The sequence below is a fragment of the Phalacrocorax carbo genome, chromosome 4, assembly GCF_963921805.1.
Source record: "Phalacrocorax carbo chromosome 4, bPhaCar2.1, whole genome shotgun sequence".
Classification (NCBI taxonomy): domain Eukaryota; kingdom Metazoa; phylum Chordata; class Aves; order Suliformes; family Phalacrocoracidae; genus Phalacrocorax; species Phalacrocorax carbo.
In genome coordinates this window covers 37,405,836-37,433,066 of record NC_087516.1, presented here as the reverse complement: position 1 = coordinate 37,433,066, position 27,231 = coordinate 37,405,836, and the positions used below count along the sequence as shown (strand labels likewise).

Below are 27,231 nucleotides of genomic sequence, written 5' to 3'. Positions count from 1 at the left end.
CTGATAGCCTGCAACAAATGATAGCATTTTTGTGTTAACATCAATGCTACTGTAGGTATAAATGCACTCCTTTCATCTGAACTCTGAATCTTTTTAATATCCCAGTCCATTTGGCATATTCTGCTTTGCAGAAATATAAAGGGAGGGGGCAAAAACCCAACTGTGAGTTTGGTTGCTGCTTGTATGTTTGACATTTGCTCTGGATAATTGAGTCATATCCACAGCACCACCCAGACACTGGTGCTGTGTTCATGCCAAGAGCAGCATGGATCCTAGAGTGCTTTTTCCTCTCTGATGCCTCTCTTTCCCACTCTGTTAGAGGGAATGGAGTCCTCATCATTCAAATTATCGCCACACCCTAAAGGCTGGCCCTAATGCAAATAATTTGGCCAGTAGCAATACAAATACCACCTTAAACAATTCTGTCAGTCCCAAGGTAAAATGCTGTCATAACTCCAGCAAGTGAAGAAGATCTGTTGGTAGCTAGAGATTAATTTGCATAATAGAGATAGGGACTGAAACAGCAGAATAGGCAGAAGATATCATCATCTGTTTCTCTGCTTAAAAAGTCATCCTGTTCCACAATGGAAGCAATCACCCCAGTCTTGATACGAGTAAAAGGAGGCTTTTAGGGTTTGTGGGCACACTTGGAATTGTGACAACCCACCTTTTCTCCCATCCCCTGAGGGTTCATCCATGCTTGCAGCTGTGGGTTATTTGGATTGAGTTCTTGTGGTCCTTGACCACAACCATCAGAAGCTGCATGCCTTCTGGTTAGAGGCATTAGGCATTCACAGATGAGTCCTTGCTGCCATCAACGATATGCCAGTACGGAAAGCTTTTCCAGTGTTAGTACCCTCATAGATTTGGCAGACTCAGAACTAGTTACTCTAGGAGGGTCTCTTGTCTTCACTGTCATTGTCTAACACCAAGTAAATGCCAAGTTGAATGGGAATAAAACAGATCTGATAGGCAATATCCAACCCAAAAATCAAGAAACAGCTTTACTTTATTTGGGACTAAAATAGCAGCCGAGAACGTTTTGCTTTATATGTTTTTGCTTTAATTTTGCTTCATATATCAAATTATCAAAATAGAAAGAAGTAAACCTGCCATTTCTCTGAACATAACAGAAACACAGAGGGGATTGAACTCTTCCATGATCCCCATCCGAAATGTGGAAGAAAGTCATCATCCTTTTCTAGAACTGAGGAATTCAAACAAATACGTACACCACTGCAGTCTGCCTGCATCATTCCCCCTCTGGATATTCAGAACTAGTTCATAGCATTTGACTTAAAGGTCTTAGACCCTGGATGAGGTGTGCTGTCAGTGTGCCTTTACCAGTACCAGGTGCCGCTTGTCAGACTCATGGGGGCATTGAGAATTTTTAACAGGTGGCTTGCTGTCCTTATAACACTGATAAGGGCTTAAAGTTTGCTTTTATATAGGTGGCTGGCTGAGATGAGACCAATCTTTATAGCTCCTGAATTTGTCTTAATCAGTCCATCTATCCGTGTTCTTGAAGTTCCCCATCTCTAAAGAAATTGTGCCTTGTATTTTGATCCTGTATCAACAAGCCTAATTCTTTCATGTTGTTCTCATATGTTTGTAGTGAAAGGAGAATTCCTTAAATTCCACAGTGCTGTCTCAAAGAGATTATGTAGTTGAATTATTTAGTGCATCAGTACACACTTTAAGTTTTGGGTTGTCATTGGAGTTGTCAATCAACATTTTTGGTCTGCTTCAAAAATATTCTGGTATTCACAATATGAGAAACAGCTGCATGTATTCATCTGTTCAATCTTATTAAACATTGCTTATTGAAATTGGTGCTAGTTCAGTGTCAAAGTTGAGAGAGCAATAGCATTTTTGATGGGATACAATTATTACTCACCATCTTTGACAGCGAACTACAGTAGGACTCAAATCAGTAAAAACACAAAGAAAAGGTAATTGTCACTTAACCTTGTAGTAACTGTGGTTCTTTGAGATGTAATCGATATAGATCCCACAGTCCTTGCCTTTGAAGACTTCAAATTCCAGCTGGTTTGAATTATGAGGAAATAGCTAAAAGGTCATGGCGGAGCTTCCTCCTCTGATCTCCCAGTGGAGCATGAAGAGGTTCAGGGCATCTACATAGTACCACCCGACAGAGCTGTTAATGATGTTTTAAGCTCATGTGTTTGGAAGGGATGTACTTCTGGAGTTACAAAATGAATATCTCTCTCTCTCTCTCTCTTTTTTTTTTTTTTTTTTTTTTAATTCATGAAAGCTATTAAAAGTGATAAGAAGCTGGCAAAGTTAGGAGCAGTAATTTAGACCTCCAGACTGAAGACAAGAAATGTACCGGGTTTGAATCATGAAATATTTAGCTATTTGCAGTCTTTCATTGCTGCCAGTGAAGTGAACTAGTATAACAGATAGTAGAGTTTGACCCTAGGGATTTTGATGAAATATATTAAAACAGATACAATCATCAGATGATTAATACAAAAATAAGAATTTTAGCTGAGGTAGGGCCAAAATAATAATGGCTAATTCTTGCAATGTGCCAAAAATGGTGGTGGCTGGATTTATGGTTTAACAAGAGATGAGAGGGGAAAAAAGGGTTTTAGGGTCAGGGAACATTCTATATTATCAGGCTTCGACAGGCAATTTAAGGTCTGAGAAAGAAAAGTAATAGTAGAGTCAGAGACTTGGAACAAAGAGAATATGTCATCTATAATGAGGATTTCAGTCTTTGAAACATTCAGTAGCAGATCTTTGGTTGCATCCTGGTTTTTTGTGTTGTTGAGGGTAAGGGGGAGGTTTTAAGGCAAAGACCTGGCAGAGAGGGTCTTAATTCTGTAGTGTTCACTGTCTCCCTGACTAAAGTGCCATTGATGCCTGTTCATCTTAAGTAGGGTTGCCATGGCCAATAGAGAGAGATTGAAAGATCAGAGATGAAACCAAAGGGGTTGAAGAATTGTTTGTTATTTGAATAGAAGGAATGAATAAATTAATAATATCAACTATAGCAGTGGTCTGCTTCAGAGACAGAAGGACCAGAAGCAACAAGATACAGTGAATTATCTTCCTTACATTTTGCACTAATAGTTAAAATGTTATTACAGAAATTTTTTCCAATGTATTTTTATTCCCCAGTAGCACTGAAAGACTATTTTAGCCTGGGAGGTGACTGCTGTCATAGAATGAGGAAGCTATGTTATACCAAATGCAAATTAGTAATTACAATAGAATTAGTTTTGGTGGTATCATAGAGTCATTGGAAGAGAAGGGAATATACCACAGAGAGCAAGAAATTGCATATGTTATGTGTATCACAGTATAGCGTTAAGGTGGGTTTTTTCCCATATTTTTGCGGTATAAGTATAGATGGGGGGGTCCATTCATTAATCCCTGGTGATATCAAGGTTCCTTAAGTAGTTCTCCCTAACACCATGGAAGGTTGACTCTGCTTTTCATAATTAGTTCAGCTAAACTTTTTAACATGGTATCACCTTTCTAATAAACGTGGTTGTGGGGAGTTAAGTAGCTCACAAACCTAACTTATGCGCCATCATCAGAGCAAAGTGCCCCAATGTCTCCAGCTCTGCTAATGGTCTTGGCCTCATTCTGTAGATTAGCATGGGGAATGGGCACATAACTGGAGGTTGCACAGGATGTTGGTGACTGCATGCAGAGGAGTGTTCGTGTCTTAGGTTAGCCTGGCAACACCCACAGCACCCTCCTTCCTCTCCTCGTGTTGTTTCTTTTCCCTTTCTGGCTAACCAGAACAGATCCTTCTGCTGCTGAAATCATTTGTTTTAGTAGGTCATTTAGGAGCTCACTTAAATGATTTATCTCTTCAAAAGGATCAAAAATGGAAAAAGAGAAAAGGACGTAATTACTGCCTATCCTTTTGAACATTGATTTGGGACCGGTAAAAGACTCAAAAGAGACTGGTGAGCTTTCTGTCAACTGCGTTCACCAAAAGCACTGTATCATTAAAGGACAGTGGTAGTAATTCCTTAGTGTCATTGCTAAGTTGAACTATTAGTCTGTGAACACTTGTTCCTGTAATTTAATTTTTTAATGTATGAGTGGCTATTCTGCTGCGAAGCGTGGAAAGCCATTATTTGTGCAATTTGTCATTGTGGCTAAGAGCATCAAATAACCTGTATCCTTTACCACCAGCAATGCATCTGTTTGGCCTCAACTGGCAGTTGCAGCAAACTGAAAATGATACATTTGAGAATGGAAAAGTGAATTCTGATACTGTGCCAACACATCCTGTAACAGTACCTGCTGGAGAAAATGGTAAGTGAGACAGGCACCAATTTCTCTCCTCCTTTCAGAGCGTTTCCTTTCTTTGTGTCTTACTTATGTCGCCAGAGTTCAACTTCAACACTTTTCCGGTATATTTAACGGAAGTACAGATCATTTGTAAGTAATAGTAATTCTAAACAGACATGTAGATATTAAACAGGAGTTCTGTTTCGAGTGAAAAAAGCATGCTGTTCCTCCTACTTAGCATGTGAAGGGGGTGATGAATCCTGGGCAATAATGTTGGTCTTACTAGGAAAGCTGACTGTCAAACAAAATTCCTCATGGCAATTTACATGTAATATTTGATGAGGGTAGTAAAGCTCTCATGACATCAAGAGAAGTAGAAACTCTGTTTACTCTAAAATCTTTGATAACATAATGGTTGTTATGGAGGTCCTCAGAGGTAGCAGGATGGTGCTGGGGCTAGCTCAGACCGTCATGCCCGAGGGGCTGGGGTGGCTGTGGAGTCTTGTGCTGCAGAGAGCACCACAACAAAGCCAGGGAGCTCGAGGTGACAGGAAAAGTTTTTTCATAAGGGGGACCTGATACCATGATTCAATCTTTGGGTGTCCCAACAAGCTCTGGATAGTTCTCAGACAAAAGCTTTGTCTGTGACAAGGGGGACATAATCACTTTTTCTGAAGAGCTGGCACCAGAAAAGGCACTTCAGGGAGGTTTTGCATATTTTTGAAGCTTCTCTCTTTGCTGTGTTTAGAAGGCAACTTATCATCAAGGAGCTTCCTATGGCATGATGACCTCGCTGTGGAATGGCTTGTGTTTTCTTCTACAGATGATGTTGTTTTCGACTTTTTTTAATTTCTCTCTGAAATTTAATAGGTCATGTATAATGTGTTCATTTGTTTTCGCAAAGTCTCTAGCGTGTAATATTGAGTCTGAATCATCCAACCAACATATTAAATAAAAAATAAAAACAACAAAACTTTATTAATTTTGTTGTAGGAACTTTTAAAATACAAACCACATAAAGGGATTATTTTTTATCGACCTTTTCCCATGTTGCCCTTTAAGATTCTCAAAACATTCAGGAGTCTGTGCACTTTTGGCTAACAGAGGCTTTAAAATCAATAGTTTTTGAATGGAAGACTTGATTTAAATGGTTGATGAATGCGGTGTTTGCTTCATTACACAAAAATCCATTTTTCCTTTCACAAGGTAGGGCTGACCTCCTTAGAACCGAGGAGGAGGAAGCCTTTGCCAGCAGTTGACATCCTGAAAATTTTTCAAGTTATCACAGCTCCACGTTATAAAAAAGATACAGCTCAGTTCATTCTTTTTTGTCATCTTTGTAAGCATATGAAACTTCTCCAATAGGACTTTTTATTTTTTCATTTCCTTTACCCTACTGCCTTTTTCATGCACTTAGATATTCGTTATCTCTTTCTGTGTTCTTACTTGTTTTGAATGAATAGCAAAAAGCTGCTGTATGGTTAATGAATATTGATGCTGCAGTGACAGCTCATCATCCCACTGCCTTCTGCCCTGAGTAGCCAATATACTTTCTTGTATAAAGTATATCCGTATTTTTGTAAATATTTTATAAATTGTTATTTTTCCCTTGATAATTTTTAAATGCTTTACAAATTAAAATCTGTTATACATTGCCTCAAGAATAAAAGGAAATAACAAATACATCAAATCCCATTTTTCCTTCTTTATGTCGCTAAATACTGTACAAGAGAACAGGGTTAATTCCACCCACTGTTAAAATGCTGTCCTCTGCAGAATATGGGGAGTGGTCATTTATCAGCATACATCAATACTAAACAACAGACAGACCAGAGAACACACATTCTAAACCACAAAAGGAAAGTTAAGCAGAAGAGAAAGTGTGATGACTAGATGTGAAATTTAAGGAGGGGGCTCCTGCACTATCATACTAGTTACGGAAAACTGTAAGGAAGAATCAGTAAAGCCTTGGCTTAGATACTTGGACAACTGTAGAACTTTCAGTACTGCCTCTACTTAGCCCCCTGGTAATGTCCTGATACTCTGATTTGGATTGGAGAAATTCAGGTTTTTATGGTCCAGGCATTTTCCTTGACTCTCCCTCGTCTAAACTTTGGATAATCCTGAGCCTGCTTTGGTCAGAAAATCATAGCCCACTGTGTCGTAGATCCCAGGTATTCATTTGCCATTCAGAAGTACAGGTACTTTGTGTGATGAATTAGCAAAATTTAAACTTCAGAATGCATCCTTATGACCTCTGAAGAAAATTCAGCTGTGATTTACCTAGAAATAGCTAGTAATAAATTGGCAGTAAAAGCACGTTAAATCATCCTTAAATGCAAAACATTTGTTAAGTGAAGCTTGAATCTCTGAACAAGCCTTTTTCAAAGGTTTTTTGTTCGTTTCTATTGTGGACTTTTTTTTTTTTTCCTCTCCCAGTGCTTCTCTCTATATGAACAGTAAACTGCTGGCAACGTATCACCTGCTTATGCAGATAGGCATGATTCAGGGCTGGCTGCATCAGGTGGCATAAGCATGTGTGTTTTCTATGGATATGATGAATTTTATAGGCCATTTCAGTTTAGGTTCTCCAAAGTAATTTGCAAGCCATGCTTAATCAAATACAAACATTACTTGAGGTGCATCAGTGCTTTATCTGTTTTTAACTAGGCAATAGAAAAGAAAGGTTAAAAAACAGCTTGTTTAACCATTGTATTCTAGCAGTTGGTCACATCTCACATGTTGCTGGCATTATTTTATGTAATATAAAATCTATGTGCAATTCAGAAATTCCTTATAATAATATATGCTCAGCTGCAGATTTTTAAAAAATGCAAAAGAGGAAAAAGTGTATGGGAAACGGGTGTTTCTTTTGGCTTACTTAAATGCACTGTTTGAGATTATACTAATTAAAATACATTATACTTGCTTTAACTGATATGTATTGATCTTTTTTATTTACTGTATCTCATGTTAAAGGTATAATAACTTCTTAATTAGATGTTATGTTGGGGTTTTTTTCTAAAAAGGTACGTTTTTAAGGAGGATTTTGGTTTCATTTCTTGAAATGGTTGTTGCAGAAGCATATATAGCAGATGTCTCGGACAAAGATCTGAATACAAGGGTATTGAATGGAATGGGAGAACATGCTATTGACTGTAAATCTAGCCTTGCAACCTGATATTCTAATTAGTACTGCCTTTGAAGGGTGGAAAATTATATTATGTATGACACTATACAGCAATTATTGTTGAGCATTTTTGTGTTTTGGTGGTGCTTTCATTTTTATTACATGTTATGTATACTCAGTTATTCACAGTGTATCTTGTGTTTTAATCTATAGAAGGTTTGCAAATAAGGAGAGGGAGTTTGGCTTCATGTCATTTTAGTGATATTTGTGAACTATTTTTCTTGTATAATAGTTACATATTAGTTATTGCTTTAAATACTTGCTTAGCTCAGGATTTTGTCCATCCTAACCTCAGACAGTCAAAATACAATTTACAAATACAACAAGTATTTTACCTATTGATTAGCCATAATGCATTGGATTACCAGTATCACAAATGCATCATATAACAATTGTATATATTAGATAGTATGTGATACAGCAAATTAATATAATTTGTAAATTAAATAATAGTCTATCTAGCAATGTAAGTACAAATCATGATATAAATATTTTTCTATAAATATTGGTGTATATTTGTATTGTCTTTTGGGGAGGGCTTCTGAAAGAAGAAATTTTGGTGGTAGAGAAGCACGCTGAGAGAAATATATTCAGGAGGCTAGGTATTTTTAAATTTGGTTTCTTATTTGGACTGTTATGTCATTATGGAATTGTGTGAATGAACGTGACATTTCGTATTTTGATTTAAAGCTATGTATAAGAACTGTTATTGTTTAGAAAGTGAAAAGGAAATGACGACACTACTAAGATTTTATACCATTGAGATACAACAGGAAACAAAGAACAATTAATGCCCTATTCTTAGGAGGGCAAACAACTAGTGATGATTTTGAGAGAGGTGGTGTGGCGTTAAAGGGATATGTAGCTACAGGGTAAAAATACCTTTTTTTTTTGGTGAAGAAAATGGGAGTCCGTAGGATCACTATCTGCTAAGGATACGTGTTGAAGCCCAGTAATAGGCATTCCGGGCAAGCTGGTCAAAATGTTGATAAAGTGCACCTGCTCAAGCTGTCTGCTTCATCTTTTCAGTAGTAAGAGGTAGTTGTTTTTCATTTCAAATGTAGAAATAAGGGAAGCTGCAGATCAATACTGCAAACAAGTGTTTATTGTTTAGTGATTACCAGTCATCAGTGTGTGAAGCTATACAACACAACATGTTTAAATTTGAAGGAAGTGGTAAGAAACAAATGCTTAAATGAACCGAAACTGTGAAAAGAGATCCATCTTCTAGAATAACATATGACTGTTGTGAAAGGTTGAGTCCAAAGTTAGAAAAGCATCAATCTCATCCTGAGAAGTGTAAAAAAATGGTTTCTCCAAGATGAGATATTTCACTGTCCCTGCTCAGCAGAAGACTGATCAATATGATGATTCAGTAAGTGAGACGTTTTCAGTGGCTGCAACGCTGTTGTGGCACAGCTCTCATGATGGTGCAAGCCCCCACTCAAGGCCTCTCAGTAGTGCTTCTGTACCTGTTTAATTCAGCAGCAGTCTCTCTTCATCTTGGATGCACAAAAAGTGGTGAGGATCAATCTGTGACCTCACCTGGCATTTCAGATTTTAATCTAGTTTTTTAAAGTCTAAATGTTTGCAAAAAGGTTGTGTCAGTTTGTTCCATCAAATGATGAATAATGTAGAACTTGAATGTAAAAGACAGGGTAGCAACAGAGCATTGTCAGTTCTTCAGAACACTTGTACACAAACAAGTCAGCATCACTTGAACATGCTTATCACATTCAGATGGGTTTAGTTCAATCTGTATGACAGACTAGCTGCTGAAAAAAAAAGAGTATAAATTGGTAAAAACATAGCAGACTATAAAATTGTAACTATAGTTCCATTTTTTCTTACATTGCTTCACTCAGGGCTCACCTTGATGTGCCAGCTGCTTAAATGCTGCTACATTACTTGCTTACTCCAGAGTTGACATCTGTTGGTAAGCAAGTTCTTACACATGTCTTTACATCTTAGTCTAGATTTGACAGTGCCGATTCCATCAGATCGAAGAAGGCTTTCACCCTGGCACCAACTTCCAAGAGTGCCCATGTCCAGCCACGCAGCATGGAGTTAGTGCCTGAACATCAGACCTGAGTGTTTGGCCTCAAACAGACTTGATGCAAACTGATCTAACCCGTCCCAGATTTTAAAGCTGGGTGGTGACGGTTTGTGCAAACCATTCCTTTAGTGCGTGAGTCTTAGTAGGTCTGTTTCCTACCAATCTGGCAGGTAGAAGACACTACCACAGCTAAGCCACAATTTGTTTGCTGATGAGCTTTGAGAAAGGTCTGTAATCTTTGCCTGTGCAGTACAACCAGGGGCAATGTGGAGATCTCAAAGCTATCACAGACCTGAGCTTGGGCTGGAACAATTTTACCCCTTTCATTTATTCGACAGTGCTTCACTGGGGTGACACAGAGCCTGGCAGATAGGATGATACTCTTTTGTACTCTAGCTGGAGTGTAGATTCAGTTTCTGTTGCCTGGACTTACCCACTTGAAGAAAAAGTTTGTTGGGAGTATCTAAAGTTTATGGCTTATTTTCTTCTTTCTTAATGCTACAACCTGTAGTCCAGTTTTTTTGGTATTAGCATTTGACATCATGTGTCTTTTGCCTGTTAACATCTTCTGTGCTTCTTCTGGGCCTTTCCAAGCCATCATCACTGGCCTCCTACGGCTAACTGGTAGTTGCACAAATGTTCCATACAGAAAAATCATTAATGCCCTTCAGTGCTATGTTCTTATTCCTAGTAATTGGCCTGCAGGATAAATAAATATTCATGATACAGAAAACAGTGAAAGTACCAGACTTTGACCTGCTATTATGTGTTTTATGCAGGAGACAGTGTGGACAAGGTGATAACAAGCTTGGGGCTTAGGCTAGGGAGCGCAGAGGATGTAAGCATTATGGGGAGCAAAGGCATAAGGACATAGGCACAATGGAGCAAGAAACATTGCCTTTCTTTTTGGAGAATGCAAAAACAAAGAATAGGAAACCAGAGCTCTAGACATTGTTAGTATTGTATAAATGCTCTAATATTTAATGTAGAAACGACTGTATATTAGTTCTCTTGACTGCTTGTGTTTATGTATCTCTTATTCTTAGAATCTGCATGGTGCATTTCCCTTCACCTTAAATTTTTTTAGTGTGAGACTTTATGCTGGAAAACCCTGTTAAAATACTTAGGGTAAAATTAATAGTTTAATGTAGCCCCTAAAACAGTTTCTGTAATGCTAGCTCTTAGGGAAGTTACCATATTTTTACTTGCTAGGTATTTGTGGTCTTTGCCTTTCCAAATCAGTGAATTCCCTGGGATCTTATATTCAGAAAGATTGTCAGGTAACATTTTTTCTGAGGTGATTCTAAATATTTGACAGTTTATATGAAGGATGATTGAAAGCAAGAAAGGAATACTAATTTTTGATCTCTTATTATTCTAACCTGTCAGGAAAACTAGGGGGATTTGCACAAGAAAACAACACTATAGATTCTGGAGAACTTGATATAGGCCGAAGAGCGATACAAGAAGTTCCCCCTGGGATTTTTTGGAGATCACAACTCTTCATTGATCAGCCACAATTTCTAAAATTCAATATATCCCTTCAGAAAGATGCACTGATTGGAGTATATGGCCGAAAAGGCTTACCACCTTCACATACTCAGGTGAGAACTGCTTGCATTAAAAGTAGGACACGTTATTGAAAACTGTGAGCTTGTATCTTTTGCATCTTTTTTCTATCTCAGGATTACATCCTTTTCCATTTTGCTGATTTTCATTTTTACTTTTTATACTTTATTGATCTCATGTGATGTCCAAAACATTTATAATACTGTAAGTGATGGGATTTTAAATGCGGGGAGAAATTCTTATTTATGAGCTGTTCTGAATGCCACAAGCAATGTTGTTGCATTAGATATGGAGTTGTTTCATGCAGAATCTGTAGGTACTTTTTTGCTTCTATGGTTTATAGACATATCTTTAAAAACCTAAGCAACCTAATACAGTGCCTTATGGCCACACATGTGGTTGAGAGTGCCTGGCAAAGACTGCATTTGCCAAATTTCCAAGCAAGAAGATAATAGTTTTTTAAGGATTTTTCAGTTTGTTCTGTAAGCAAATGCTACGGTATTTACAGCCTGGTGTTTGACTAAATAAATACGTAAAACAAAAAAAAAAAAGCTATATGTGTCTACAAAGATACAATGAACTGGAGTGGTAGAAGTGTCGGTCTTCATTAAACATATAGTGTCTTGAAACTTTGTTCATAAGTAACCCAGAGGATTTATTCTGCTCCACCCCTCAGAAGGTTTCTAGTAAGACTTTCTGTTGCATATGGTCATGCATTTGCCTAGTAACAAAGAAACACTTTACCCATAGTTACTGAAAAGTTGAAGACTAAAAGAATTGCATAATCTTCTGGATTGGCAGGACAAAGAGAACCATTGTCTGAGACGGTCTTTTAGAATCAGTTTTATTCAGATTTTATTTTTAAAATTTAAGACCCTCCTAGTTTATATTCCTTGCAGCTCAATATTTGTCCACAACCCTAAGTATATCAGCCTAATGGTATAATTGGAATGAAGCTTGACTGATTATGCCTGATATACAGTCTCAACATTAAATCCGTAACTGCAAAATTCAAAATTTTTTTTTAATCCCGCGTTTTTTTTTCTTTTGATTTGCATGCTACTGCACTATTTAAATTTATTTAGTTTTTTCTTCGGGCATAACTTTTAAAAGACCTAGAATATAGAAATATTGCCAATTATATCACCTATTTAGCAGTCGCAAACCACAGAAGAAGAATTGGAGTTAGCAAAGAAGCTTCATGCAGCTAAAATCACAGAATGTTACATGAGCTTTATTTGTTAGTTGAGTTTCCATTAAACTACAAACAGTCTAGTGAACACAGAAAATGCACTTATGTTTATTTAAAAATTTTATCCTCATAAAAATGATTAAATGGATTTTGTTCAGACCTTCACATGTGAACACCCACCCTCAGGCTGACAACAAGCATGAGAAATTCTGGCTCAAAGAAAATTGATTCAGAAAGTTATCAGCCGTTGGAAATAGGGGTTTGGAATACAAATGCAATCTCAATGATAACAATAATAACAGGAGCTAGGGGAATACATGTGTGGCAAGAATGAATAAAACTGAAGAAGCTGATCTGGACTGTGCATTTATATGAGAAGTTACGCAAGTAGATAGTCTATCAAAAGTGATCCTTCCTTGAATCCTTATTCTGGCAAAAGATTGAAATAGGGGTGCCCTTTATCCAAGAACTGGGGAAAAGAAGATAGCTAAATCTGTTTCCCATCATCTGTGTTACACAGGCTCCTTTCCCTTTGGATTTCTACTGCCCAAATGCTTATTCATAGTTAAGTATGATAAAACAGAAAGAATCATACGCGAATCCTGCTACTATATCTTCTGTAGTTTCTGTGACATTTTGGATAGATTGTTCCCAGGATATAGGTCAAGCTCTCTTGTCCTATTTTCGCCTGGTATATAATTAGACTAGTTTTTACAAACCATTTGACTGACACTAGATACCTTGAAAAATTAGGCATGCTTACTTATCAATGCTGCTGAAGATTCCCAAGGGTGTGGGGTTATCAGAATGTTTATACAGCCTTGAACCCAGTAATATCTGGGTTTAGGTGCCTGAGATAAAGCATGTGTGTAATCTCCTTAAAATGCAGTTACAATGAGCAGTTGGGCTTTTTTTGTGACTGCTCCTGCACATGGGGGAAAAAAGTGGAGTAAAATAGTTTTCAATAGTTCAGGCCTTTCTGCCACAAAGTCCTAACACAGGACTTTGATGAAGACACAACTTGTGTTGGTAAAATATGTGTTTTACCAAAGTAGCTTATATAAGCAAAATAAGGTACTTAGGCAAAAGGGCGTCTAATGAAATAGAAAACTGAGGGGGTTTCAAGTGTAAATCTATTTATTGTTTTCTTATTTCCCCTAACCCTTATGGCTCGTACTGACAAAAGTTCTTAACTGCAAGCCAGGCATAGCTGGCGGGGGCAGGCTAACAGCTAATTCTGGGCTTCGCTGCATACCCTTGCATCGGACGAGGCATCTTACTTGTATAGCTCCAAGTGTCACAGGAACATATTAGAAAAACATGTGAATGTCCACATTGGGTCTCATCAAAGGCCCATCTAGCCCAACATTCTGTCTGTGATGGTGACTATTAACAGATACATAGATATTAATATAGCATCATGACATATTTGTAGTGATTCTTCTTACAATACATTCTCGGCTTCCAGCGTTTTAAGGCTGAAGGACTTCCTGAGTCGAAGGTGCTGTCCTTGACTTTTACAACCATTGATAGATTCATTTTTCCTGTGAATTTGCATAGTCACCTTTGAACCTATGGAAGCTTTTAGCATCCATGACATTTGCAGCAAGGAGTTTCATGGCTTAAATACCCATCTCACACTATATTCCCCAGTGGGTTTTAAGGCAGCCTTCTGGTAGTTTTAGTTTGACACTCTGTTGGTAGTGTTTTGGAAGAGGCAATGGAGAGTTTCTCACCAATTTCTTATCCATGCCACCCTTGATTTATAGATTTCTAGTGTCCTCAATGAGTTGGTTGTTTTTTTTTCCAGTCTGTTTTGTCGTTCTTTGGATGAAAGTTGATTCAATCCTTTGATCACCCTTGCCCTTTTCTGAATGTTCTCAAGTTTTACTGCAGCCTTTTCGAGATGGGGAGAACAGAACAGCATAGATGTAGCAGACCTTTAACTATGATGGTTTCATACAATGCTTTAATGATGTCTGCTTTTTTTTTTTTAATCATAGAACTGTTATTTCTGTAGATCTCTCCATAGCTCCACAATCTCATCCCAGAATTATAAAAGTTGGCTCAGAGCGCATTTCTGGATGTGTAAAGCTAGGGTTGTTTCACGAGGACTTTGAAAAGTAGGATCTCACCCATATATATTCCTGTCTGCGTCGCTTGAATGCTATCTGCCCTTATCTCCTAGTCACAGACTGACAAGTGCTATTAACAAAACTTATGCAAATGAGCAACTGCTGCCTGTTCCTCAAACGTCAGTATTTGAATTTTCAGATCTTATGTTAAATAATAGAGAGCTGATTACTACCTGCACTCTGCCAGCATTTGTAAAGTTTCCTTACCAGCTGTCCCCCTCCAATATCTTTGCTCATATGCCTGTGATACCCTCTACATGTGTCACCACATAGCACCATCTTCTTTAGCTCCTTCCTTACAGCTTCAGTGTTTCTATGAATATCTGCCTTCTCTCCATGTCACCTTTGACTGTAACACAGAACTTGCATATTACATTTGCTGCCTTGTTCTCCACTTCTCTCCCAGACCCTTTGCCTTTTTATCCACCTCTTTTTTGTATCCAGTTAAAGCCAGACAGTGAGTAAGAGGAAACTGGAGTCTATCTTTCCATAGCTGAACAACCTCTGATGTCAATTATCCTAACACTGAAAGGGACATAATGAAAGTACAATAGAAATGAGCTTGGGAGATATCTCAAGAAGTCTTTCAGTTTACACCCTCATCTTGGAACATGATTGACTGTATGTAAACCATTCCTATCAGTTGCTTAGCATTTCATAATAAAATAATAACAGAATGCAGCAAATTTAATTCTCCTTCTGTCCTGTAATCCAAAATAATAGGGATACGACAAGTAGGAAATGCATTGATGGTAATTGGGACAGAATTTTTGGTTGTGTTTCTGTATTCTCTTTAGGTACTAAAATCAGTCTCAAGCACAGCCACTATGTGTGTGTCACAGACCGATGAGAGATGCATAGTTCTCTCTTTCAGGGAAATCATAAATAAATCAACCAGAAATAATTGACGGTGGCTGTCCATTGAAAACCCAATCAATGTGAGCCTGAAAGTCTTTGTGACACTTTCTAAAAATGTCAGTTCCATTGCAGCCAGAGAATCAATATGTTTATTTAAAGAGACTTTAAGAATAAAAAAAGGGCTTTGGTTTGAATCAAAACTGAATGGAATGGTAAGGCAAATCAGTGCATTTAGACTCAATATAAAGGTAATTAATTTATCCTCATAAGAGGAAAATAAAATTGGTATGTTTTTTGCTTATGAAGAGATTTGTTTTTCCAGTCTCTTTCTGTTATCATGTCCTAAATATAAAAAAAACCAGCTTTTAAAAAGGTTAAGATCAATTATTGGGTTTTGCTGGGGGACAGAATGAATAGTAAATCCCTCTCTGTGTGGCTTTTAAAATGTAGTCTAAAATGGTGTTCTGGTAACGGCGTATGTCCTTATTACATTACAAATACAAAATCATTAATTGTACCATGCTTGTCAGCCATTAGTATACTCTTTGTGATCAATCAAGCAGTGTAACCACTTGTTCCTGTATCAAAAATACAGGTTCAATCTGAAATTGTCCTCATACAAAAAGTGATCCTCTGCAGTATACAAATTACAAGTTTGCTCCTAATGTCCATAAATTACTTGTTAAAACTCAAAACTCCCTGAGCTTTCTTGTTTTTAAAATATTAGTGAAAAACACAACCAGAAAGAAGTGTTCTTGAGTCAGGCAGGAGGAAAAAAAACTGCAACTAAAATTGTTTTTCTCTCTCACATAAAATAAGATAAATATTTAATTCTCTGACAAATGAGAATGTTGAATGGTTTTGAGTAATTGGTGCTATCCCAAAACGGTTGCATTTGTTTTCATGTGGTGCAGCACATACATTCAAAGCGACAGCATACCGAGGTACTGGCTTCTGCACATCCTAATCACATTATGTTCTATTCTGCTGGTTCAGACATAGCTGGAAAAGTGTGTCAGGTGTTGATAGAGCCATATTAACCATGCATTTCCTTCACATCCTGAATGGTAGGAAGATAATTTTAATTACTGGAGAGGAACATTCTTACAATAGCAGTGAATTTTGGCCTGCAATTTCAAGAAAAGTACATATGTACTTAAGCCCTTGTTCCAAGACAAAGGCTATCATGTTTTCTTTTGTCCCAGGAGCAGTTTCTGAAGGTCATAAGCCAGGGTGTAAAACTACTGATTCTCAGGTCCTGGTAACCGATGTTATCCTAGCTTGGGTAAATCAGCCGTTTCACATACTGGCCTTTACTTTAACAGGCCCTGGATTTAATTCCATTTGAGAGAAGTCTCAAACATGTGGGAAGATTGAAAGTTTATGTGTTACAGTTCACTTCACAATAAATGTGTCAGAGTGAATCTCTGAACAGACACGGCAGGAAAAGCAGAGACTCTCTACCACAAGCAAGAATGCCCTTTAATTTTCCTACCTGTTTAATTTTGCTATATGAACACTGATCTTTACATGATAAACATGCAGAAGACATCTTTCAAGCCATGAGAGCAGACTGCTAGACAGTGTAAATCAGTGCAGGGCCCAGAGCAGATTTAGCGCTGCAGGTGCTGTTAGCACCAGTTAAGATTAACATGCATAACATCTTGGGTTGTGAGTTTGCTTGTTGTATCAACTGAGATGCTGCTAGGTATTTCCAAGTCCCGCTGGTGGTTGTTAACAATATATGCTGTCCATTGGCATGAGGTACCATATTTTTCGTCAGTTTATAATTTTCAACAGTTCCAATATTTTATGCTTTCCTTTTCCTCTTTTGGACTTCTGTGATAGAAAGTAAAGCTCTTGCTCTCCTTCCTTCAGAACTCCAGACAGGGGGATCGAGCAATTTAATCCTTCATCTGAAACTAAATGAAAAGCAAAGTAGATTATTGGTGTTGGGTATTACCGTTAACCCATATGGTTATAACAACCATAATTATAACAACCATAACAACATGCTTTGAAAGTTAGCTCTCATCTGTAATTCAGGTGCCAGTCATGACTGCAGACTCATTTCAACTGAGGTTTTCTTCCTCCCAATATATGTAACAGGCTCATTGGCCACTTGTCACCGAAAAAGCCACGCTAATAAGCATGAGACCTAGTTGGTATTTTTGTTTGAAGTCTTAGCAAGGAGCAAAGAAATAAGCAATGGTTGGTTTCAACTCCTTCTTCCCTGTTCCAAACTGGAACTCGTGGTCAGAATATAAGGATTTTGTCAGGATGTTGTGGGGAAGCTGGTGGTGCTGTGGGTCATGGTGTGACTTGTCAAACTTCTGTTTGTTCCTCCCTGCAGTATGACTTTGTGGAGCTCCTGGATGGCAGCCGGCTGATTGCAAGGGAGCAACACAACCTGCTGGAGTCAGAGCGAGCAGGACGGCAGGCGAGGTCTGTCAGTCTCCACGAGGCAGGTTTTATCCAGTATTTGGATTCTGGCATCTGGCACCTGGCCTTTTATAATGATGGGAAAAATGCGGAGCAGGTGTCTTTTAATACCATAATTATAGGTAAGCATAGTCTTCAAAGCTCTTACCAAACACAAGGCTCCAGTTAGGTTTTTTAGGAATACAGAGATAGGTTTTCATAGTTAAATGATCTGACTTCTTTTCACAGGTTTTTCATTCATAGTGTTTCTTTTGCTGCTCAGAATAAAATGCAGAATATGTATTTTAATTACTTGGTCTAAGGCATAAGGAGTGTACCTTCTTGTAAAAAAGTGCTTGAAAGGAGGACACCATTTCAAAGTATTTGTTAAATGGCACAGGGCTGGATTTTAAGTACGAGCCTTTTTGTTGGAATGTAATGTCCTGAGATACTAGAGGCATCAGCAATAGAAAATCACAGCTATTTGTGCTCTTCAAACAAACCAAACGTAAACACTTCTCTTGGAGCGAGAGCATGCTGTCAGTTAGTAGTGGTTCGGATGATAGGTACTTCATGTGGTGGGTGTCTGTGAATTATCTCCTTTTTTTTCCCCTTTAGAGTCTGTGGTGGAATGCCCCCGAAATTGCCATGGTAACGGTGAATGTGTTTCTGGATCCTGCCATTGTTTTCCTGGGTTTCTGGGCCCCGATTGTTCGAGAGGTAAATCAACCCAATGCTTTTCTCAAGTCAGTTTAGGCGAGCACAAAGACAAATACATCAGGAAAGCAACTGACATGTGACTTGCTTCCTAGATGTTCTTCTTTATAAGGCTTTGGTGAAGAACTTAGTTTTAATTTTTCTGCTGTGTTTTATTTCACAGCAGCCTGCCCAGTGCTGTGTAGTGGCAACGGGCAGTACTCTAAAGGACGCTGCCTGTGTTACAGTGGCTGGAAGGGCACCGAGTGCGATGTGCCTACAACTCAGTGCATCGATCCCCAGTGCGGGGGCCGGGGCATTTGCATCATGGGCTCTTGTGCCTGCAACTCTGGATACAAAGGAGAAAACTGTGAAGAAGGTAAATGAGTAAATATTTGCCCCAGCACCTGCTGTTGTTGGTCAGGTTTCCAGCTGGTACATTGAGCTCTATCGATTTTGCTAGATCTGGATCATAAGCACTAATGGTGTTTCTTCAAAAGCCATTTTAGAATACTAAAAATAGAGTTTGGGAATCACTAGTATCACTGAATTCTACAGAATGATTATACTTTATGTATTCTCAAATAATTGGTGGGAAAATTCTTAATAATGTGTGATATCTTTTTGCTTGCCAGGATATTTTTATTTATTTTTTCTGGCTGAGGTCAGCTAAGAAGAAAGCACACAAAAATAGATGTTGGAATACAGGAAGACTTACTGAATTTTCAGAGTATAGAATAAATCATTAATATATTGCATTTGTTAGTGATATTTTCCACCAGCCTCATTGTGGGAAGTGCTGATTCAAATGCATCAGAGTGAAAAATGATACGTCATTTTTGTGTTCTAGAGATGTGCATAATAATATTCGTTCTGGTGTGCTGCGAAATGCAGTTCATTTTCCATTCTGTTTTTTTAGGGAGTAAAAAGCACCGTTTTCTTCCTCAATCAAATTGATTTTATTGATCTTCACGTACAAAGTAATGCAATTAAGTCTCTGGAATTAAATTCTCAGACCATTGACCCTACAAGTGTAACATTTTATTGAGTCAAATTGCTAAATTAAATCTCGTCATCTAAAGCACATTAAAGTGAATTAAGACAGATAGACAGCATGCAACTCATTTATTTCTGAAAGTTGTAGGTCCTATACAGCTGTCAAAACTCTATAGCGGTGGATCAGGTCAGTTGATACCAAGTGCTGCAGAGAATCTAACGCTTGTTACACTGTGAATAGGCAGAACAGAGATCAGTTGCCCAAGACGCAAAGCCAGGCTTCATGTAATTCAGAAAAATTAGCAAACCTTGAAAGGGTCTCCATTAACTCAGTGGTAGACTGCAAATGCTTGATGCTGGTTATATTCACACATGAATTTCACAACACCAGAAAGTGATGTGGAAGTGAGGGGTTTTTACAAAGTAAATTGCTGCTATGCACTTAGTGATGACAAAGAATGATTTACCTTGTAGCCAGAGAAGGGAGGCTTGCAAGGAATACCTTGGTCCACTCCCTTTTTCTCACTCATTGCAATGAATCAAAAGTGAACTTCTCAGCTTCAGTCTACTAGTGTTTACTTTTAAGGTAAGTACAATGCTGCCTATTTCAGGAGATCTTAAAATATGGATTAAGGCCAAAAGTGCCATGAGCATCTAGGGTTTAATTGCTGTTGTTAGGAATAACAAGTTTAAGCTGATCTTTCTCATCTCCCCACAGCGGATTGCTTGGACCCAGCCTGCTCCAGCCACGGTGTGTGCATCCATGGCGAGTGCCACTGCAACCCGGGCTGGGGTGGCAACAACTGTGAAATCTTGAAGACGATGTGCCCTGACCAGTGCTCTGGCCATGGCACCTACCTTCAAGAGACTGGTACCTGCACCTGTGACCCCAACTGGACAGGTCCAGATTGCTCCAATGGTAAGGGTTATAAGCACTCACATTTTGTAAAATGATGATGTCTTGAATAGCAGCATTTTAATGACATTATGTGACGACCTGACCTGCTGAACTGATGGAAGTCTTTGAGTTGACTTCAGCATGAAACGTGAATCGATTCAAAGGTTCAAAATAATTGATAAATTTGAAGTATTTGAAAATCAATGTATTTGTTGGTATCTTTTAGTTGCCTTCACCTGGTAACTTCAGATACTTCACATGCAAGTACAGAATGTTCTTTGTACGATATATGAATCTAAGTATCATCTTACCTAATACGTCTATTTAGAAACTACACTAGTGAAACTAGAGGCAGTCACATTTTAAATATCCCTCCAGCTAATTGGAGGTATTTTTCTTGAAAAACAGAGAGCATTCCAGTTTGAAGACAAAGGGAATGCAAGAATGAATCCTAAACATCTTTCAAGAAAGGGCACAGGCTGCCAGGGTGGAAGGAGTTGGTAGGAGTGAAGAAGAAGCAGTATTTCTTGAGGTCTGAAACTAAGCTTATTAAAACCCTAGTCTGAGCTCAGAAACAAAAGGAGAAAATAAATGGAGGTGCTATCACAGAAAGCAGAATCTAAGTATTTATAAAGTATGACAGTAGCCTTTTGACAAATACGATTTTTTAGAATATTGTTTGGTAGCCACTTATCAAAAGAGAAACCATGTCAAGCTGTGAGACATATAGTTGTCTAAAACAGTTCATCTAACAACTCAGATAATTTTGTTAATGAAAACTGAACACATGGGCTAGCTGGGTTTATGCCAGCTTATGAATAAATATAGCTTTTTCATGAGGAACCATCTTTTTAAAACAAATGTACTTCCTGACCAGGATCTGTGATACTCTGTAATGGTTTCTGCATACGACAGTGATAGGACAGACTTCCAAACATTCAAGAAAAAGTGACAGAGAAGAAAACGTTGTCTTCTGTTAAATTTGTTTAGAAGAAAAAAATTACTCTTTGAACATTTCTAGCACTAAAAATGTCTGTTTGTGAGAGACCCTTTCTAGTTCTCAGGCAAAACACACATCCTCTATTTCTTGATAGTGTCCTCTACGCTAATTTTGATGATTCAGTTATGCTCCATCTTTTACTTACATTTTAAGGAATGATTGGTCATTAAAATAACAAAATATTTCTGATCTCAAATATTTCAAGTTGTCAAACTCAGAAAAGAGCTTTGTAAAAATACACACGGACTGTTTGCTGAAATCGTGCAAAATGACCTTCAGAGTGGTACACAAAAAAGGTAAATCTTATCCATAAACATTTTGTTAAGCTGCTAGAAGAAAAAAAGAATGAGTTATTTCTGTCAGAGGGGTTTATAGATTTGAAATCAAAGAGCTTTCCTCTATCTTCATCAGCAGTTTGTCCGTTAATTAGCCCTTCAATTCCTCTTCAATTAAATTAACTCTAATTAATAAGTTCATTACAAAGATTGACGCATCTTGCTCAAAGCTAGTGTGCTAAAAGCTGATAAACACCTTCACCCTAATGAAAAATTGATTAGATTGAAGAGAAATAAACCTTTCTTTCTTGGAGCTGCGTTGACGTTTTGTGACTCTAAGGTTAATCAAACCACCTTGCATCTCTTAACCAAAAATTTAATTCAAAGTAGATACAAAATGCTATATAGGGGGAAAAAAAAAGGAGGGCAAAATTACAGCTGTCTTTTTCCATAAAGGTTTTGGGCTGTTTCTTCTGGGAAATACCACAGCTCCTTGACACCATGTTTAATGTTCCACAGCACTTTGAGACAGAGGGTTATACGCTATGGGGGAAGAAAAACACCGTTGAGTGGGAAACTGGAAACCTTTCTTGCACTGAGTGCTTCTTTCTTTTCGGTTGAAAATAATTTCAGTCTTTTATTACTAAACTGTTTGTTGTCTTTAGCAAGAAAACAAAAACTAAATACAGTACTTCTATGAACCAGTATGTGGTGACAGCCAGCTGTATGCCAAGGAACTAAAGAAGTCCCTCAGGCTGTATTGTATCTGCTCTTGTTTCTCTGTTGTCTGCTTAGCAGAGGTAAAGTTTGCTGGAGTCTGACTAAATGAACCATAACTGTAAATGTGAAATCTGGCAGTCTGCATTATCATCTTGTATTAGCTGAGACTTAACATGCCTTGTTTGGCCTCTGACTACCTTTGGCTGTTAACATATTTTTCAATTATTCTATCAGTTACAAGATCCTGTTACTATATGTAAATGACAAGTTAAATTGCTGTATGTTGATTTATTTTTTTTTAGCAATCTATTATTTAAACCAGACTGTTCATAGCTGTCACTGATACAAATTTACTGAAAGTAAAAGAGAATCATCTTTTATATTTAACAGATATGTCAGTATGTCAGCATAGTACTAATTTGTCTCACTAAGGCTGATTCTTTATAATGAAAAAATGTGTCAGAAATGGCACATTTTTGCTTTGAAAGAAAACAGGGAGCAGGGTAGGGAGGGGAAACCTTGTTAAAATGAACTTTCGTTGATACTACATTTTCACACAGTGACCCAGGTATATGGTACATACAGTCACCAGGCGTACACTGTAAGTTCTAGTAGGTCTAAGTGCCATACAATGTAAATTACAAAAGGTTACTCTTAAGACATACGTGATCACAAAAAATATGATTGAAGGTTACTCAGAGCTAACAGAAGAGCTGTGGACACTTAAACACTGCTACGTCATCTGGGTGACTAAGTGAGCCTTAGCATAGAGATAAAACTCTGTACTCCGTATCCTGTTGGGTCCTACCTGAAAATGCCTTTCACAGTAAATTCCTTTGATTTTGCCTTTCTTATTCACATGTTGAATTAAAATGTAGCGCTGCTAATTAATGCATACCCTCTCTCTCTTTTGTGTGCACTCTGCCTTCTTTTCTCCCCCTCTCTCCTCTCAAATCCAGAAATCTGTTCAGTGGACTGCGGCACACATGGTGTGTGCATGGGTGGCACGTGTCGCTGCGAGGAAGGCTGGACGGGTGCAGCCTGCAACCAGAGAGCCTGCCATCCCCGCTGCGCGGAGCATGGCACCTGTAAAGATGGGAAGTGTGAATGTAGCCAGGGATGGAATGGAGAGCACTGTACCATTGGTAGGCTGGCTATGCTTTACCCTGTCTTTGCTGCAAAATTCAAACAGCCGGTGCTGCTGGCTGCATCTGAATAAGAAATGTATTATTTTGAAGCTTGTTTCTTCAAACAGAATATTTGCACGTGTCAGTCTGTGAAAAGGAGTTGATATTTTAAGAAAGGAAATGGTTTTATAATGGCTTATCAGTTCTTCATACCTAGTTTGCCATGAAAAGGAGGTGGAAGAATTTCCTTTTCAATCTTTTCCCTTTAACTGCCTTTTGCTGAGGGGGATGTTACTTTTATTTTAAACTGTAAATATACTATTTGATTTGTGCTTTTCTATTTTTATGTGATAGCTTTATGTCTTTCAGAAATGAAGTTTCCTATTGTTTTTCCTTTTTTTTTTTCTTTTATGGAGTAGAAGCTCTAAAAAGTGACTTGCCTACACAAAAATGTCACTTCCACCTTGTAATAAATGTGATCTAGCTGTCCAAAATTATCTTCTTGTCAACATAATGCTCTGTTTTAGAACTACATCAAATTTCTTACATGTAAATAATGTAACAGCAGTTTAATACTGCTGATTGAGAAGAAGCCATTATCTTTACAGCTTCATTGTTTCTGTAATCAAGTTGGTTCTAGCTCCTGGAAACCTTTGGGAATTACTGTGCCCTTATCAATGGAGCTTTCCTTACTCATTTATTTACAGTCCATATGTCCCATATACAGTGGGACACACTGTACACTGCACAGGGTTTGACAGTGAGCTAGCATGAGAAATTATGCAAGGAAATAAGGGGACTAAGAAAAAGTGGAGGGGGAGTTGCCGTAAGGTTTATCATTTTTATATTGATTTTGAATAATGTAGTGCTCAGAAATTCCCTTCCAAACTAATGCCCCTTTGTGCAAGACACTGCAGGTCTATAACAGAGGAGGAGGGTCCTATCCAAACAATTTCTGTCTCAGCATAACCACACAGAGAAACTAGTGTTACAACAGGTAGGAAGCACAAAGGAACTGGCAGTGTTCTAACTGTAAGAGATGACTAGCTTGTACTTAGGTGTGTGGGAAGCATTGCACAAAGCTCAGTAAAGGCTGTGAGAAGAGTAGCAACGTGGCTCTGCAGGTATTTATGGGGCACACCTCCCAGGTGTGAGAAGCATCATGGCTAAGCACTTAGGGGTAGATTGAACAGGCAGTGGAAGAGGTAGCCACAGGTCAGACAAAGGCAAGAGAGGATTGAGTGATGGGGAAATCACAGATAATCCAAATAGTCCAGAAAAATTCCAATAAGTAAAAAAAACCCATAGTTTTATGTGTGGATAGATGGAGGAGAGTCAGTTAAAAGAAGTGGTGTAGCCAAAGCAATAGGGTAGGACAGTAAGTCTAATAGTGGTAAAGCTGACAGATATGACTATAGCATGATTTGCTTTTGCCACAAGCTAAAAAGTGGCTGGAGAATTTTAACTTTCATGGATGTTTTGGAAGGGCTGTAACTCCGAATGTGTTAGCATAGCTAAGCCATCACTGGGGCATGAGTATCTAGAAAACAGTAAAACCCAAGCTGTGTTCCCAGGTAGCTTACAGCCCTGACTGAGAGGTGGGTGGTGATGCTGCGCTGGGTGGTCATGGGAAACAATGGTGCAAGCTCTGAGGGCAGGGAAAATGAGGGCCTGATACAGCTGTATTAACTGGTACCCACATAATTGCACCGGGAAGATGAGGCAAGGTTTTATTTTGTAGAAGGGAGTCAGGTGTGAAGTAGTAAGATTGATTTGTGAATTATTTTTTACAGAAATCACAATTGATTTTTTTTTTCTTGTTTACTAATGAGATCGCGCAGACATATGAGGGAGAGGGAACCAAGGTGCATCTGCAGAATCGGTAGGGCTAACATTTTTGAGGATCTTCCAGGAAACATGCTGACAAAGAGAAGTGGGGAGAGAACTGCTTTCTGAACAATAAAATAAAGTAAATCTTTAGAAGTAGGATAAAGCCTTTCCCTTGACTGCATTAACTTGTCAAGATCACTCTGCTCTTGGTCTCACTGACCTTGGCAGCATTTCAAGGGTTGTAGTTATACACGGATGAACTGTTCCTGAACAATTTTTCCAACATATTAAGCACAAACAAGTTTTTCCTCAGCACTGGGCAAACAGGTCTGTCTTCCCACCTGTTTATTCTTTAAATGGGTGTTTACTTTGCAGCTGCTGCTGTAAAGATAGTTTCATTTGTTTATATTGCCCTTATAGTCTCCAAAACAAGTAATGAGGCACAGGCTCTAGCCTGCTGTTACATTTATTTTTCTTAGACCTGTTTTCTTCAAGAGGCTGTCGTTATGGAGAAACCAGGTCATTTTATTGCTCATTTCCAAGAGTATTTCCACTTAGCAGAGTAAAAATTGCAGCTTCCTCCGCTTGGTAAATGAAGAGTCAACTTGCCTTTCTCTCACGTGCCCTAGAGTAGATAGTAGCTCTTTCTGAGTAATAAGTATCAAAACACGGGGGACATCAGAATGTCTCTCCATGAAAACCTTTGGGTTTTGTCACCCTCTATTTGTAACCCAGACATTTTTATCCTACACACAACTTTCAAATTGGTAGCAGAATATTAACATAACTTGTGTTGTGTGTATGAAAGACTCCCACTCTCCCTCTATATGTCTAAAAAGAAACAATTGCATCATTTTTATTTCTAAAAGTCATTAACCATTTAGCTGCAATAGTGTTGAAGCATTGTAGAAATGCTGATTTGGTGCAGCTATTAGCTGAAAGTCACATGAAGTGCAATGGCCTAAATTTACAACTTCTTTGGGAAAGGAATATTCCAGAGAAGTTGTAGATTTTAAGGGCAATGTATTTAATCATTTTTTGGGAAAGGAATAGCCCACCAGATCTCCTCCTGGATGCATCAAATGGAGTAGATATGTATATATGTATTAATCACAGAGGCACAAACTGGAAGGTGTACTGAATCATCTAAATCCATAACTCATTTGATCAAAGAGATTTTGGCTTCTTTGTGAAGCATGAATGCTGTTGAAAATAGTAAAAATGTTTTTGCACCTCAACTAATGATTTTTATGTATTTCTAAATGCTGGCTATCTGTCCAGTCTCATTTTCAGTTAGCCCACTGTTTGTATTGTTAGTTGATGTGTTAAAAGGGTAGAAAGAAGGAAAATCCAAACCTATCTCCTTAATTAAAACATGGTAATCCTTAGTTTTATTCCTCTCCAGTATCTTTTAAACCCTGGCTTGCTTCTTGAGTTACGCTGATTTTTATATATGCTTCAAGATATTCAAGTGGAAATTTGACCGAAGGAAATCCTAATTGCTCTAAACTCGCAGAGACCATTTGTTTATTCTTCAGGACATTGGGAAGCAAGATCATGGACAATTGCAAATATTTGCTTTTTTGTTCAGACAAAATTTAGACATCTGCTTCTTTGCATACCTTTGTTAATCATCAGCTTAACAAAGCCCTGAGACTGCAGATCACAAGGCAAATTGGGGAATAATACATATATATTTTATATACATTTGATTTGTGAGAGAGAACAGAGTAGACTAAATAAAGCAGAATTTTTTTCTTTGTTGAAGCAATGTCTGTAGTAAGGTGGGCAAGATTGTTTTGGCTAATGTGGTAAATCTGATGTGTGTTGCTGATATCCACTGTTCCATTGTGCATCTCTGGCACAGGGTAGCTCTGACTTCAGTACCACACCTGATAGGGGCCACGCTTGTGAGTCATTGCCTTTGCTCTGAACACATACTTCCAAAGATTTATATCAAAGCTGTTCAGCAGATAACTACATGCTCGGT

At 38.1% G+C, this 27,231-nt stretch overlaps 1 protein-coding gene across 11 annotated transcripts in view; it reads left to right on the top strand.

Annotated features, from left to right (window-relative positions):
- The window catches only part of TENM3 (teneurin transmembrane protein 3), a 416,596-nt gene that overhangs the window by 311,963 nt on the left and 77,402 nt on the right, over positions 1-27,231 (top strand). For all 11 annotated transcript variants that reach the window (XM_064449664.1, XM_064449667.1, XM_064449668.1 and 8 more), the window contains 7 exons: positions 4,180-4,302; positions 10,914-11,128; positions 17,632-17,842; positions 18,318-18,419; positions 18,580-18,774; positions 20,110-20,310; positions 23,244-23,429. In XM_064449664.1, coding sequence (XP_064305734.1) covers positions 4,180-4,302; positions 10,914-11,128; positions 17,632-17,842; positions 18,318-18,419; positions 18,580-18,774; positions 20,110-20,310; positions 23,244-23,429 — 1,233 coding nt within the window. The remainder of the gene's footprint in view (positions 1-4,179; positions 4,303-10,913; positions 11,129-17,631; positions 17,843-18,317; positions 18,420-18,579; positions 18,775-20,109; positions 20,311-23,243; positions 23,430-27,231) is intronic.